The sequence below is a fragment of the Choloepus didactylus genome, chromosome 18, assembly GCF_015220235.1.
Source record: "Choloepus didactylus isolate mChoDid1 chromosome 18, mChoDid1.pri, whole genome shotgun sequence".
NCBI lineage: Eukaryota > Metazoa > Chordata > Mammalia > Pilosa > Megalonychidae > Choloepus > Choloepus didactylus.
In genome coordinates, this window is record NC_051324.1 from 23961244 (window position 1) to 23978441 (window position 17198).

General features: G+C 35.2%; 1 protein-coding gene and 1 pseudogene across 1 annotated transcript in view; one reads left to right on the forward strand and one right to left on the reverse strand.

The window, feature by feature from the left end:
• Positions 1 to 17198, forward strand: part of EFCAB5 (EF-hand calcium binding domain 5) — a 183750-nt gene that overhangs the window by 16330 nt on the left and 150222 nt on the right. The window contains 3 exon segments of the mRNA XM_037808987.1: positions 994 to 1149; positions 1986 to 2041; positions 6294 to 6364. Of these exon segments, the coding sequence (XP_037664915.1) occupies positions 994 to 1149; positions 1986 to 2041; positions 6294 to 6364 (283 nt within the window).
• On the reverse strand, positions 3447 to 4052 carry LOC119513619 (annotated as a pseudogene).

A 17198-nucleotide genomic window follows, 5' to 3' on the forward strand; every position in this document is an offset into this window, starting at 1 on the left:
CCTTCTGCACCATTAAATCACTTGCCTGCTTTTTTTTCAAAATTTATGTTTGAAGGCTTATTTTCCTACGTAATTTTGAAGACCTAATTTGGACATAAAGTAATGACTCATATTTTAGTAGCTTCCTCTTACTTTTTAGAGATATCCATTTTACCAGTTCTGACTGAAAATCCTTTTGCATTTCAAAATCTGTCAGATTGCCTTAGTCTTTCTTCTTTGAGAGAGAAAGATCTGTCTCAAACACTGTTGGAAAATCGTATTTATAACAGGAAGTTATTTTATTAACCTGAGCCATTTTATTTTCCAATCAAAGCCAGTTCAGGAGTTTGGTAGTTCTAATAAGGAAGACGAATATAGGAATAATTAAAATCACAATTCTTTACCCATTCTCAATCTGGTTGATGCAACTCTGGGTAAGTACATGGAAACTGTTATACTCAGGACTTGAGCAGGGGCTGTCAAAGTATTTGACTTTAGCCAGGTAAAGGCAGTGGGCCAATATATACCCCTAAACAGAATTTCTCAAAAATGTGGTGCAAAGCATCAGAATTTCATGGGTGCATTGTTATAAATGTCCCCACACTAGACCTTCATCAGAGTCCCCCAGATGATTTCTATGTTCTGGGATTATAGAGGCCCACTATAAATAAGGCCTTAGTTACCCCAACCTTGTCTTTAGGGTATGTATGGCAACTTCTAGAACAATTCTTACTACTTCTTAAATTTAGTATCTATTTAGGGAAAATAAGGCTTACCTCCATAAAAAGTCAAATAATAGTAGAAGGCAGCCTGTGATTAATGTCAGACTCAGTAAGTGCTGGAGGAAGGAAGAATCACTGCAGGCTTGAATCAAGGAAGATTTTGTAGAGAAAGGATCGGTACAAAGCTTGAATGAGGCTCAGAACACTTGTATTCTGCCATTTGAACAATCCAAAGCAAATACCAACTCCAAATGGTCTTAACTCAACATGTTTTCTATTTCTTCATCTTCAGAGTATCCAAGATGAAGGAGAAAGTTAAACAGAAACGAGAACAGAGGGAATCCATAAACAAAGTCAAAATCAAGGTGACTAACACACGGAAACAGGCTCTGCAGGAACAGTTCAATGAATGGATTCTAGACCCCAAAGGCATGATTCCCATGGCAGTGGTAAGGAGGAGATATAAGATATGTGAAGGGTAGATGGGGTGGGTTTTAGGAGGGCAGTTGCTAGAACACTGAGTAGAATGCTAGAAGCTTCCCTCTATATTTTTAGCGCTGCTGAGTTTCACTAAATTCTTGACCTGTGTGAAAGCTGGTTCTTTCCAGTTTCTCTTGAGCACTTAAAAAAAGTTTCTACCTAGATTTCTAAAATCTTGACTCTAGACAAGATTCCCAAGCTCCTCGTTATAAACAGATATCAGTGTTGCTTGTTTGTTTTGTTTCTGTGTGTTTGTGTGTATCTGTCTACTTCTTTGGGCTCCAGAGAACAACGGACCTCTAAGACTTAAATATTTTCTCTTAGATATGTATAGATTTGAGAATACTTATTGGTTAGATGTAACTTCAAGCATATTTTCTGTTCAAGTGAATTATTAAAAATAGAACAAGAAGAACTCTGAAATTTCCTTGTTAGTAATTGGAGGACAGGTATAGAGGATTCTTTGGATTGCCAAGCTGGTTACCAAAGGTGACTTAGCTCCATCATGCCCAGTGTCTGAGGATTGCTAAAAATGTTTCCTAGAGGATACAGAACAGGTTCACTCTCAGCATCCTAAACCTTCTCATACAAAAATGTTAGGAATAAAATGAGGACCTGTATGTGAAGATACTTTATGTACCTTGAAGTATTCTATAAATTAAATAAGAGTTATTACTATTACTATTTATGTCCCCAGTTTATAAGGATCACCAAAGACTTACATAGAAAGACCATAGATGACTTTTAGTCTGAAAGACTAAATATATGGTCACTGAAATTTAGCATATGGTCTCTTTTCTTTGAATTGCAGATTCAGAATGTTCTTCATGATTTTTTTCAAAATTCAGATCTCCAGCCTGGTAAGCCTGCCAATTATTGTGTTTTCCTTTCTTTTCTTTCTTTCTTTCTTTTTTTTTTTTTTTTTTTAATTTTTTGTGTGTGGGCTGGGGAGGGGTGGTGCTGAATTGAGATGAAGAGTCAATATTGAGATAGATATAGTCAAAGATCTTGTAAATGTGCTTAGGCTTTTCTGCTGTTTCTAGATAGAGAATGTAGAAAAACAGAGAGGCAATCATTGATTCTCAATCCTTTTAGCCAATGCCCCATTTTATTACAAATATTCTGTAATACTTTTTTACTATCCTATGAAATTCCTAGAAAAATTACCTATAGACACAGAATTTTAAAAGAAAGATATAATTCCATAACTGATTCGAGAAAACAGAAATTGAAGGAAAGACATTTATAAGCAAATTTTATGTACTATATTTCAATATATAAACACTTGGTTATAACTTCACTAAAAAAAGTAATGGACAGAAAAAAACCCATAATGGAGTAGTCAGGTGTTTGTACCTACTTATAATGAATGTTTCGATATAAGAAAAGTAAAATTAAATCTGATTGACCATTTTCTTTGTATTTGACATTTTGAAATGAGGAAGGGCAAAATAGATGGATTTGTGTATATATATATTATATATATAATCCCGATGAATAGGAGAGCTAAAAATGCAGACTGCATAGGTGTGCTATATTGGCAATTCAGACACAGTTTATGGTATTATATTTTATTAAACAATTTTCTGAAATGGTGAACTCTTGGTAAGGTTCCAGAATGAAACAAAGTATAATTCTCCCTCAAATTTCATAGTAGTTACAGTCTTGGAAAATTCAACAACAAAAATATACTCTGTGTTTGTATGTAAAAGGAAGTTAGATTCTAGCCTGAAAATCATTATGAATAGAATTTTCACTTATTTGGATGTCTGTCAGGACGGGGGTGGGGTGGGGTGGAATTCTCTATTGTGTAGGAATTGCAGGAATTCTGCTCCTACCCCTATTCTCCAACACTTTGGCAACAAAAGCTCACTCTTGAATTTCTACCATGATCACTGGGATGAAGGTGGGGAAGGGCACAGTACCACACTTATGGAGAACCACAGATTTTAATGCTTTTGTTTTCAGAATGATTTCTTTATGTAAGACTAGGCAAAAAATTCTGATGTTGCATAAAGAACTAGAGTTTTGGTTCTGTTATTTACATATTTCATATCCAATTAATTTTTGACCACTTGTGTTACACAGATAACAATATCCATTTTTTAAAAATATATTCAATTACTGAATATTTATTGAGTACCTGCTATATACCAGGCAGAAAGACAAAAACAAGTTGTCTCTCCAGAATTACTTTTTCAGCAGTGTCCGAGTTATCATCATAAAAAATCCATTCTGCTGATTTAGTATTTATTCGCTCTTTGGTTAATCTTCATGTGCTGCCTTCTCAAGTACACTTTCAAATATGGCATAATATTGCAGACCATTAAATATTCCAATGACTGTCTGAAAGACTAGAGGAGTACCATTGCTTTCACCTCTGTTTGACAAAGCTGAGCCAATGTAGTAACATCCTCCATTTTGGTGGCAGTGGAACGGCATGATACCTGAAGGCCAGTCGTCCAGTTTTAGAAAAACCCACTGGGATATAAAATACCACATACTATGCCAATCAGTGAACTTTCAGAACACAGTTCTCTTGGCTTATATTACCTGTATACAAAGCATCAGTTACAAAGAGCTTATAAGTAACTATAGTAGACAAAAATGGAAGTGTAGTCAGTGATGCATATGTCTTCAAAGCATCATGGTTAACCCTGAAGCAGTGCCTGAAAATGAAGTCTGTCAATATTCCAGAGAAATCAGCTGTTGTTCCAAAGAACACTGATCCATATATATATTTAAGGTCTTATTTTCTCTTCTAAGATAGTCAGGTTTTTTTTCTGTCGGTTCAATGACTGTTGGTCTTCTGAGTTTTGCATCTCATAGAGAAGGACTAGGCTGACCGTGCATATATGTTGCCATCTTGATGTCCTTAGAAATTAGTGTACATGGATAATAACTACTGAGATATTGAGTTTTTGTTTTCCTTACAGTTTCCCCTTCTAGCCATTCCAAGAAGATAGCCAGGCCCTTTGTAATTTTCCTTTCTCCAGCTTTTCAGGTGGGGAATGGAAATCAGTAGCTGCTTGTTGTCTACTGTCTCTAGCCTCTGTCACTCATGAAACCATGGGTTTGTTTTGGCGATTATGTTGAATTTCCCTGGGTGCTTCCCCAGCTCTCACCCCAGGTATTTGTACCTACATATAATGAATGCTTAGATATAAACATGCACTGTATACAATTTTATGGTTACAGCGCCACACCCCCACCCCTCAACTCAGCACTAGCCTCACTCCTGAGCGCCTCCATTTTAGCAGCTCACAATATCCATTTTAGCAATGAAGTCCATTCTCACTTTTTAAAATAAAATATACTTCCCATATTCCTGATTCCTGGTCCCCAAGCCAGATTTGGATCTTGCTGACAAAGTTTTTATCTTTCTGCCTGTTCTCAGCCTAACCAAAAACTGTATTCATAGTCAGCCTAATCTTGACCCTTCCTCATTCAGAAAATCTTTAACGTACCTTTATTTTTTCATTTATGTTTGGAATGAGGGTACAGAAGGAATGAGTTAAGACAGCTCTATACTGGGGATTCTGATAAGATTAGAGAAATACCAGACCACTCCTGTTTTTGTTTTTCCTCTCACCTCTTATGCCATAGTATTTATTTTCTGTACCATTCATTCATTCAATATTTGAGCCATTAGTTCCAGATACTCTGATGGGGTGGAGGATACAAAGAAGACTAAGACATGTTTCCTGTTCTTAAGTTGCTCTAAGTCCAGTTAGGGGAGAGAGACATATACTAAGTAGCATAATCTTGCATAATCTTCTAGAACTCAGGAGGGAAGATGTGGGATGGGGATATCAGTCGCTGATGCACAAGCTTATACAAAAGTTTATGCAGTCCTCTTAGGACCACAATTACTGATATCTCACAATAAATAATTTTAAAATTCAGGAGAGACTTTAGAGTCTTTTCTGGGCCCTGGTACCAGTCCACATAGGTAGGAGGAGCTACTGGCAGGAGAAGTAGAAAAGGCAAACCTGTGCATTAGCTCTTTCATCATGAGCTTCCATACAATTTGCGTGTTTCTTGGTATGATCAGTTAAGATCACATAATTGTCATATCAAATGGACATTTAAAAACTCTATTTGAACTAACTGCCACATTTACCATTATCACTCACTTCTTTATTCATGAAATTCTTTTTATCTTGGTTTCGGTGATGTCATTCTCTTCTGTTTTTTTTCTTCTGTCTTAGATCATATCTTATCATTTTTGTCTCTTGTTTCTTCTTTTGCTTGCACCTTAAATGTTATATTCTGGGGTTTCCTTTTTGTCTCTCTTATCACTCTACACACTATATATACCCCCTGGGTTTTCTCATTCAAACCCATGATTTCAGCTAATATCTAAATGCTGATAACTTCCAAACTGTATTCCCATGTCAGACCTTCTCCCTAAGCTCCAGCTCCTATTTGAAAAGATCTATAAGATGAGTAGTTAAATGAAAAGGGCACCTTGCAGATCAATATGATCATATTTATGTATAAAATATGTTTATATACATATATACATAAGTACATATATAAATACATAGAAAAGTTGCTGAAAGGATGAAAACAAACTTGACAGTGGTTACTTCTGGGGCAGAAATGAATGAGTGTGCTGGTGAGGGATAGAGAAAAAGGTAGATTTTCATGTTTTGTTATTTACATTATTTGAATCTTTTACTAAGAAAATATATTCATATTTTTAAATTTAAGAAATAGTAAGGGCAAAAGAAAGTTTTTTAGAAGGAAAAGTTGTAGAGGTGTTGTGTTTTAGGACCCACTAGCAAAAGTGGACAAACTGACATGGATGTGTTTTATAATCTTTTAAATTGATGTGCATATTTGTTTCTGCTTTACCCAAGTTAGTCATTAAAAATATAGACTCAGTCTTTTTAGTATTTGGGTTGCTTGATTAAATAAAAGCCAGGAAAAATATTTTTGTAGTAATTGAAATGTTACCCAACTATGTATCATTTACTTTTTTGTAAATATTGGTGAGCATTAGTTAAGATATAATTTTATTTTCTTTTAAAGCACTATAATGTGAATATCAAATATGAATGTATTGCAACCAAACTAACTCGAAAAAAATCTTTATTCCTTAATTAGAACCATATTGCAAAGAATTGGATATTACTGACTCAATGGAACAAAGATTCAACAAAGAGGAATTTACTGAAGTAAGAAGTTACATTATTTAATATTTGAACCAAATTATTTTGCCAGTTTCAATTGTCTTTTAGTAGATGGCACACATACATTAAATGAGAATTAAATGAAATGAAAGCGTAATAACTTATTTCATTGATTCTAAGATGCACACTTTAAAATATTTTAATCTCTCTGAAATTAAGTTGCACTTTACAATTGAAGGCCTCTTACAATTGTTTTCATCCAGTGGCACTCATGATGTGAAAAAGTATGAAAAACTTCCACTGACCCCTTTTTGAAAGATCAGGAAAAAATAGCATCTTAGATTCAATTAAATATGGTTATAAAAAGAATAATAATGAGAACTAAAACTTACAATGCTTTTGCTATGGGCCAGGCAGTGTCCTAAGATATATGCATATTATCTTGGGTAATCCTCTCAGCAACCCTGTAAGGCAGGTACTCTTATTATCCCTATTTTTACAGATGAATACTCTGAGGTACAGAGAGGTTAAGTAACTGCACAAGAACTCACAACTAGTGGAAATGGGGACTCAGGCAGTTTGATTCCAAAGTCTACAATTTACTGCGTCTGAGAAAGTGTAATTCTATTGTAATGGAATAAGTGAAAGAAGCAATTTAATGATACCAGATGCCTATGTCTTCCATAGCCCACTTTTATATTTTTCCATGACCTTGAATAATACTTTCCTATGTTTCCCTTTGTTTTTCTCTGACGAGTCCCAAAGTCAAGATAACTTTCTCCTTTTCTTCTTCTGCACCCTTCCTCCATTGAAGGTGAAAACTGTGTACTACATAACAATTTTAAGATTACATATGAAAGATTCCTAGCCTTCTTCTGGAAATGATTATCATATAGATAAGAGTTTGGCAAATTCTATCTCAGTTGCTAAAAGACAAATATTCAGAAGAACAAACTATAGTATTAAAATGATTCAAGAAAAGTCAAGGCTCTATCCTTTCACATAGTATTAAGCAACGTATTTCTTTGCAAAGTGTTGATTCTTGGTGAGACTTATGGGTTTTTTTTGTCTTATACTAGTCCCCTAAAAGTGGACAGTTTAGAAAATTTCCTTATTTTTTTAATTACAAAAATAATACATGAATTTTGTGGTATGTGACTTGCATCTCAATAAAAAAGTAGTATATGTTCATTATAGAAAATTTAATATAGAGAAGTATAAAGAAAAATTCCATAATTTTACTAACAATATATAGCTGATGTTAACACTATGAAGTTTTTCTTTTGTATAATTATAATGGCTAACATTTTCAGTTGCTTTTTTTGTATGTACCATAGACTATACTGAGGGCTTTACATGCATTTTATTGTGTAATCCTCACAACAATGCAGTTAGGAAAGTACTATTATTATCCTCATTTGGCAAATGAGACCTAGGAAGACAGAATACTTCTTGGAGGTAAGGTCACCCAGCAAGTATGTGACAGAACCAGGACTAGAACCCAGGTCTGCCTAACTCCAAATTTCACCAGGCTTTTGACTCCTGTTTTATAGCATCTATCAATAACACTTTGCATTAGTGTGGCATCTTTGTTACAACTGATGATACCATATTATTATAATTATACTGTTAACTATAGTCCATAATTTACTTTAGGATTTACAGTTTGTGATGTACAGTCCCATGGTTTTTCTTAAAATTTTTAATCTAGTAACAACCTAAAATTTACACAATCTAAAATTTCCCCTTTTAACCACATTCAAATGTATAATTCAGTGGTGTAAATTACATTCACAATGTTGTGCTACCATCACCACCATCCGTTACCATAACTTTTCCATTACTCCCAAACAACTGAAACTCTGGAACAATTAAACATTAACTCCCCATTCCCTACCCCTACCCTGGCCCCTTGTAACTTGCTTTCTAGTTTCTGACTCTGTGAATTTGCTTATTCCAATTATTTCATATCAGTGAGATCATAAAGTATTTGTCCTTTTGTGTCTGGCTTATTTCACTCAACATGAGGTCTTCACGGTTCATTCGTGTTGCTGCATGTATCAGAACTTCATTCCTTTTAAAGGCTGTATGATATTTCATTGTATGTATATACCACATGTTGTTTACCTATTCTTCTGTTGATGGAACTTGGATTGTTTCCGTCTTTTGGAAATTGTGAATAATGCCACTATGAACATTGGTATGCAAATATCTCTCTGAGTCTCTGCTTTCAATTCTTTGGGAATATACATAGCAGTGAAGTTGCTGGGTCATATGGTAATTCTGCATTTAACTTTCTGAGAAATCGCCAAACCGTTTCCTACAATGGCTACAGTACTTTACACTCCCACCAACACTGAATGAGTGTCCCCATTTCTCCACATCCTTTCCAATACTTGTAATTTTACATTTTTTTTAATAGTAACCATTTTAGCTGGTGTGAAGTGGTATCTCATTGTGGTTTTGATTTGCATTTCCCTAATGGCTAATGATGCTAAACATCTTTTCATGTGTTTATTGGCCATTTGTATACCTTCTCTAGAGAAATGTCTATTCAAGTCTCTTGCCCATTTTTAACTGGGTTGTATGTCATTTTGTTGTAGAGTTGTAGGATTTCTTTATATAGTCTATTAAATTCTTGTCAGATGTTGTAGTTTACAAATATTCTCTCCCATTTTGTAGGTTGTTTTTACTTTCATGGTGAAGTCCTTTGATGCACAAAAATTTTTAATGTTGACAAAGTCCCACTCATCCATTTTTTTCTTTTGTACCTTGTGCTTTGGGTTTAAAGTCTAAGAAACCATTGCCTAACACAAGCCCCTTAAGATGCTTCTCTATGTTTTCTTCTAGAAGTTTAATAGTTTTGGTTTTTAAATTTAAGTCTGATCCATTTTGAGTTTATTTTTGTATATGGTGTGAGGTAGGGGTCTTCTTTCATTCTTTTGCATTTGGATATCCAGTTTTCCCAGCACTATTTGTTGAGAGATAATTCTTTTCCCCATTGAGTGGGATTGGCACCCTTGTCAAAAATTAAGTGGCTGCTCTCTCTCTCTAACTGAGCCACCTCAGCAGGTAAACTCACTGCCCTCCCCGCTACATGGGACCCAACTCCCAGGGGTATAAATCTCCCTGGCAACACAGGATATGACTCCCAGGGATGAATCTGGACCTAGCATTGTGGGATTGAGAATATCTTCTTTACCAAAAGGGGGATGCAAAATGAGATGAAATAGTTTCAGTGGCTGAGAGATTTCAAATGGAGTCAAGAGGTCACTCTGGTGGACATTCTTATGCACTATATAGATAACACCTCTTAGGTTTTAATGTATTGGTATAGCTAGAAGTAAAACCTGAAATTACCAAACTCCAACCCAGTAGTCTGGACTCCTGAAGATGACTGTATAATAATGTAGATTACAAGTGGTGACAGTGTGATTGTACCCCTTGTGGATCACACTCCCTTTGTCTAGTGTGTGGATGGATGGGTAGAAAAGTGGGGACAAAAACTAAATGACAAATAGGGTGGGATGGGGGGGATGGTTTGGGTGTTCTTTTTTTACTTTTATTTTTTATTATTATTCTGATTCTTTCTGATGTAAGGAAAATGTTCAGAAATAGATTGTGGTGATGAATGCATAACTATATGATTGTACTGTGAACAGTTGATTGTATACCATGGATGACTGTATGGTATGTGAATATATTTCAATAAAACTGAATTTAAAAAAATCAATTGGCCATAGATGTGAGGGTTTATCTCTGAACTCTCAGTATGATTCCATTGGTCCATATGTTTGTGCTTGCATCAATCCCATGCTATGTTGATTAGTGTAGCCTTGTAATAAGTTTTGAAATCAGGAATTGTGAGTCCTCCAACTTTGTTCTTTTTCAAGATGGTTTTTGGCTATTAGGAGCTCTTACCCTTCCATATAAATTTGATAATTGGCTTTTCTACTTCTGCAAAAAAAGGTTTTTGGAATTCTGATTGGGAATACATTGTACCTGTAAATCACTTTGGGTTGAATTGACATTGTGGTGACTTAGAACTATATACCCCAGAAAAATATATTCTTAAACTTAGTCCTGTGGATGTGGATCCATTGTAAATAAAGTTTCTTCAACATGTTACTTCAGTTAAGGTGTGGCCCAAATGAATTGGATTGAGCTTTAATCCAGATTAATGCAGTCCTTTATAAGCAGAATGAAAGTCAGATGGAGAGAGAAAGCCAGAGGGAAAAACCAGAACTGAAGGTAAACAGAACCCAGAAGAGAAGGGAGAAGCCAAGAGAGGCCACCATGTGCATTGTCATGTGACAGAAAAGCCAAGGACCAAGGATTGCTGGCAGCCAGCCCCAGAATGCCACAGTCTTCTGGGAGAAAGCATAGCCTTCATGACCCCTTGATTTGGACTTCTAGCCTCAAAACTGTACATCAATAAATTCTCATTGTTTAAGCCAACCCTTTGCAATTAGGAAACCAAAACAGATATCTTAACAATATTTGGTGTTCCAATCCAGAAACATGGAATGTCCTTCCATTTATTTAGATTTTCTTGGATTTCTTTTAGCAATGTTTTGTAGAGTTCTGCATACAAGTCCTTTATATCTTTGGTTTAATTACTTGTAGATAGTTGATTCTTTTAGTTGCTGTTGTAAATGGAATTTTTTCTTGATTTCCTCTTCAAATTGTTCATTACTACTGTATAGAAATACTACTGATTTTTGCAAATTGATCTTACACCCCACCACTCTGCTGAATTCATTTCTTAACTCTAGCAGTTCTGTTGTATATTTTTCACAATTTTCAATATATATAGGATCATGTTGTCTACAACAGAGAAATTTTTACTTCTTCCCTTCCAATTTGGGTGCCTTTTATTTCTTTTTCTTGCCTAATTGCTCCGGCTAGAACTCCAGTAAAATACTGAATCATAGTGGACATATCGTCCTGTACCTGATTGTCAAGGGAAAGCTTTCAGTCTTTCACCAATGAGTATGATGTTAGCTTTGAGTTTTTCATAAATGCCCTTTATCATGTTGAGGAAGTTACTTTCTATTCCTAATGCTCTAAGTTTTTTTTTTATCAAGAAGGAGGGCTGGGTTTTGTTAAATGTCTTTTCTGCATAAATTGAGATGATAATGTGGCTTTTTCCTTTGTTCTAATAATATGATGTTTTATATTAATTGATTTTCTTATATTGAACCACCCTTGTATACGTGGTATAAATCCCATTTGATCATGGGGTATAATTCCTTTAATGTGCCATTGGATTGAGTTTGCTAATATTTTGGTGAGTGTCTTTGCACCTATATTCATTAGGGATATTCTTTACTTTTCTTGTGATATCTGCATGTGGCTTTGGTATAAGGGTGATGTTGCCTCATAAAATGAGTTAGGAAGTATCCCTTTCTCGTCAATTTTTTAGCAGATTTTAATCAGGATTGATGTTAATTCTTCTTGGAAGGTTTGATAAAATTTACAAGTGAAACCATTTGGTCCTGGGCTTTTCTTTGTTGGGAGGTTTTGATTACTACTGATTCAATCTCTTGTTATCCTTCTGTTGAGATCTTCTATTTCTTCTTGAGTCAGTATAGGTAGTTTGTGTGTTTCTAGGAATTTGTCCATGTCATCTAGGTTATCTAAGTTGTTGGCATACAATTGTTCATAGTATCCCCTTATATTCCTTTTAATTTGTGTGAAGTTAGATATAATGTCCCCTCTTTCATTTCTGATTTTAGTTATTTGGGTTCTCTCTCTCTCTCTCTCTCTCTCTCTCTCTCTCTCGTCTTTGTCAGTCTAGCTAACATTTGCCAATTTTACTGATCTTTTCAAAGAACGTACTTTTTTGTTTTGTTGCCTCTCTCTATTACTTTTTATTCTTGATTCCATTTATCTCTGCTCTAATCTTTGTTATTTCCCTTCTCACACTTTAGGTTTAGTTTCCTTTGCCTTTTCCAGATCCTCCAGTTGTGAGGTTAGTTCTCTGATTTGACATCTTCCTAACTTTTTTTTCTTCATTAGAGAATTTGTGGGTTTCCAGAACAGTCATGCATAAAATATAGGATTCTCATACACCACCTCACCACCAACACCTTGCTTTGGTGTGGAACATTTGATACAATTGATGATAGCACATTTTTATAATTGTACTATTAATTAAAGCTTCCTTCCTTTTTAATGTAAGCATGTAGACCTATAAAGTTCCCTCTCAGCACTGCCTTTGCTATATCTCATAAATTTTGGTTATGTTGTGTTTTTGTTTTCATCTGCCTCAAGATATTTCCTAATTTCCCTTGTGAAAAGTGTTCTGCTGCTGTTGGGTGATGTGTTCTATATATGTCTGATAGGTCTAATTGGTTTATAATATAATTAGGTCTTCTCTTTCCTTATTAATCTTCTTTCTAGATGTTCTCTCCATTATTGAGAGTGGTGTATTGAAGTCTCCCATTACTGTAGAACTGTATATTTCTCCCTTAAAATCTCTCAATATTTGCTCATATATTCTGAGGCTTTGCCACAAGGTGCATATATATTTATCATGGTTATATCTTCTTGTTGAATTGACCCCTTTATCAGTATACAGTCACCTTCTATGTCCCTTGTAACAGTTTTTGACTGAAAGTCTATTTTATCTGATATTAGTATAGCCATCCCAGCTCTTTTTTGGTTACTGTTTGCATGGTATATTTTTTCCATCCTTTCACTCTCAACTTACTTGTGTCTTTGAATTTAAAGTGAGTTTCTTGTTAACATCATATAATTGGGTCTATCCATTGAGTTTTTAATTTCAGTTATTGCAGTTTTCAGTTCTAAAACTTCCGTTTGTTCTTTGTATTTTCTATGTCTTTGCTGAGACTTCCTATTTTTCATTTGTTTCAAGCATGTTAGAATTGCTCGCTGAAGCCTCTTTATGACATTTTTGTCATCTGTGTTGAATGTCTTTTCTTCTTTAAGTTGATATTTTCCTAACTTTTGGTGTAGTTAATGTGTGATTTTCAATTGTATCCTGGAAATTTGGGGCATAATGCCATCAGTCTCTGCTTCTTATTTGCATCTTCTGTTTTGGCAGACCTCTGACACTGTGCCAGCTGAAGAAAGGGGTACCATTTCCCATTTGTAGGTGGGGAGGAAAGTCCAAATTTCCCAGTCAACCTCCTTTGACACCCTGGGAGTGAGAAGAAATGCCTCATTACTGCTGGGTGGAGTTGGGATTTCAGGTTCCCCACTGGGCCTCTCCAGACACTTCCCAAGCTGGGAATTGGAGGGGTACCTCATTATTTCTTCCTGTGTGACCTCTACAGACTACAGGGGGATGGAGGAGGCCTTGTTACTGCTGGATCATGGTGAAAGTGCCAGCTTCTCTTTAGCCTTCAATGACACCACCAGCAGGGAAACAGAGAGGCACCTTTTTATGATTATTGGGTGGGATGAAAGTCTAGGCTCTCCACCTTGCCCTTGCTGATGGGAGTGGGAATGGGTCCACAGTTTTTTCCATTGTGTTCAGCTGGAGTAGAGTGGTTATTATCTAAAATTTTGTTTTTGTTCTGTTATGTTGCCCCTTTCCTAGGCTGTTGGCTAGAGAGAGCAGACTTTTCTTGTTTGTTTGTTGTTGTGTTGTTTTGTTTTGTTTTGTTTTTATCTGCTTTCTTTGGCATTTCCAGGTTGCCAGCTTCTCCAACATCCAGTGTAGCTTATATGAGGCAAAAAGAAAACCCAGGATATTCACTGCTGTGCTGTTCCTTAGGTCCAGAGGTCCCTAGCCAGTCCACCACCTTCTCTTCAACTTCCATAGTCTTAAGGTTGTTTTATACCTAATATCCAGGGTTTTAGCTGTATTTAAGAAGGAGGAATAGGGAGAAGTGCATCTACTCCATCTTGGTCCTTAAAGCATGATTTTCATTGGATACATAATATTCCATTATATGATTACATCATAATTTATCTTTGAACATTTTTGTTCTCATTTTTCACAATAAAAATGGTAGTTTTAATGTCTGCATATAAATCATTTATAGCTGTAATAATTTCCTTAGTATAGATTCCTAGAAATGAAACTACTAGGTCAAAGAATATGAACATTGGAAGGGTTTTGATATTTATTGTTAAATTGTGGTCTAGATTGTGCTGATTTTATTCTCCCACCAGCCATGTATGAGAGTTCTCAAAGCACCATGTTCTTACCAACCATAGGCATTACTGAGTATAAGAAACTCCTGCAATTTGATGGGATTTGGGGTTTTAAAATTTTTATCTTTTTTTTTTTGCTAGTGAGGGTAAACATTTTTCTATGCAATTTTTAAATTTCTTCATGTCAATTATCTGTTCATATCTTTTGCCCATCTTACCTATTGATATTTATTTTTTCTTAAGGAATTGTAAATTCTTTTTACATATTAAAGATATTACCATCTGGATCACAAATTGCAGATATTTTTAAAGTCTTCTCAATTGTTTAAAAATGTTAAAATATATTTTCTATCTTATAGTAATTTTGGTTAATTTTTAGACTGACGTATCTATTGATCTTTTTTTTTTGATGTCTGTTCCATTGCTCCTTTGCTTAAAAGGGTCTTTCCTTCTCAAGATCAGCTAAATATTCACCTGCATTTTCTGGTACATTTTACTTTTTAAATTAACCTGAAAGTTATTTTTATAAATAATATGAGGTAAGAATCGAACTTGATTTTCCACCTAAAATGGTGGAATAAGTCTTTCACAAGTGGGTAATTTTCCAAGTGAAATTATTTACTACATTATTTTTCTTCTTTCCAATGAAAAATAAATAGAACATTTTACAAAACTTGAACATCTAAGATTTTTTTTTAGTGCCCATGTAAATCAGTTTTGCCAGAAAGAAGAGTATTCTCGAGCACCTGAATTTCCTCAGGAATGTATACACTTAATGGGTTGTTTTCTTACTAGTATCAGATAAATCAAAATTAGAAGGATGGAAAAGAGGATTTTTTTACTTTAACAAAGTTAGCTGCAAATAGGACATCACAATTTCAAGTAAAAATCTTTTCAATCCTTCCCAGATTTATTAGGGAAAGGAATGGGTAGACAAGCAGTAGATAAATTAGAAATGGTGAAAAAACCCTAGTCCTTTGTGGTCTCTTGTTCTCCTGCCTGCTATTGAGAAAGCTTCATCCTTTTATCATATTATCACATTTCTTGGAAAAAGCAATTTAATCTGTCAAACTGAAATGAAAAGATAAAGCTTGGTGTGACTTCTTAACTATTGTCAGTTGAGAGTAAATTTATTTCTGAGCCCCTGTTTTACCCATAAATTGCCAAAATAACTTGGGAGTAAATTTTTTAAAATTAAAAGAACTATTAACACAGTAATGTTATAAAAATGAACTCCCAGTTTTTCCCAATTTGCAGAGAGAGGTCTTCTCTAGCAATGTCACTTAAAATGGAATCTCTCCCATTCTTCCATGTGATTGGAGATTTCTACTCAATCTTTGCTCATCTTTAGGTGAAAATTATGCAATCAACTCAATTTTTAAGTATTTGTTTGAATGAAGCATGATTGGACAATTTAACCACTGGAAGCTAAATCTATAGCTAAATTATGTGTGGCACAGCATCCTGAGAATCCTGTATTAGTTATGGTAGTATGTATTAGTAGAATTATTTAGAACATATCTGAACATAGCTGAGGAGATAATCCAATATGAAAAGAGCAAGTGTGATTTTTAAATCATTTTGGAGTATTAATTTTTGAGCAGTTGCATTTATTTTTATTTTTTTTATTTTTTAATCATCATTTTATTGAGATATATTCACATACCACGCAGTCATACAAAGCAAATCGTACTTTCGATTGTTTACAGTACCATTACATAGTTCTACATTCATCACCTAAATCAATCCCTGACACCTTCATTAGCACACACACAAAAATAACAAGAATAATAATTAGAGTGAAAAAGAACAATTGAACTAAAAAAGAACACTGGGTACCTTTGTCTGTTTGTTTCCTTCCCCTATTTTTCTACACATCCATCCATAAACTAGACAAAGTGGAGTGTGGTCCTTATGGCTTTCCCAATCCCATTGTCACCCCTCATAAGCTACATTTTTATACAACTGTCTTGGAGATTCATGGGTTCTGGGTTGTAGTTTGATAGTTTCAGGTATCCACCACCAGCTACCCCAATTCTTTAGAACCTAAAAAGGGTTGTCTAAAGTGTGCGTAAGAGTGCCCACCAGAGTGACCTCTCGGCTCCTTTTGGAATCTCTCTGCCACTGAAGCTTATTTCATTTCCTTTCACATCCCCCTTTTGGTCAAGAAGATGTTCTCTGTCCCACAATGCCGGGTCTACATTCCTCCCCGGGAGTCATATTCCACGTTGCCAGGGAGATTCACTCCCTTGGGTGTCTGATCCCACGTAGGGGGGAGGGCAGTGATTTCACCTTTCAAGTTGGCTTAGCCAGAGAGAGAGGGCCACATCTGAGCAACAAAGAGGCATTCAGGAGGAGACTCTTAGACACAAATATAGGGAGGCCTAGCCTCTCCTTTGCAGCAACTGTCTTCCCAAGGGTAAAACTTATGGTAGAGGGCTCAACCCATCAAACCACCAGTCCCCTATGTCTGTGGTCATGTTAGCAACCATGGAGGTGGGGTAGGTGAATACCCCTGCATTCTCCACAGGCTCCTCAAGGGGGCACTACATCTTTTTTTTTTCCTTGATTTTTTTTGTTTTTTTTTTTAACTTTCCCTTCTTTTTTATTTTTTTTTATTTTTTTTTAATCATCATTTTATTGAGATATATTCACATACCACGCAGTCATACAAAACACATTGTACTTTCGATTGTTTACACTACCATTACATAGTTGTACATTCATCACCTAAATCAATCCCTGACACCTT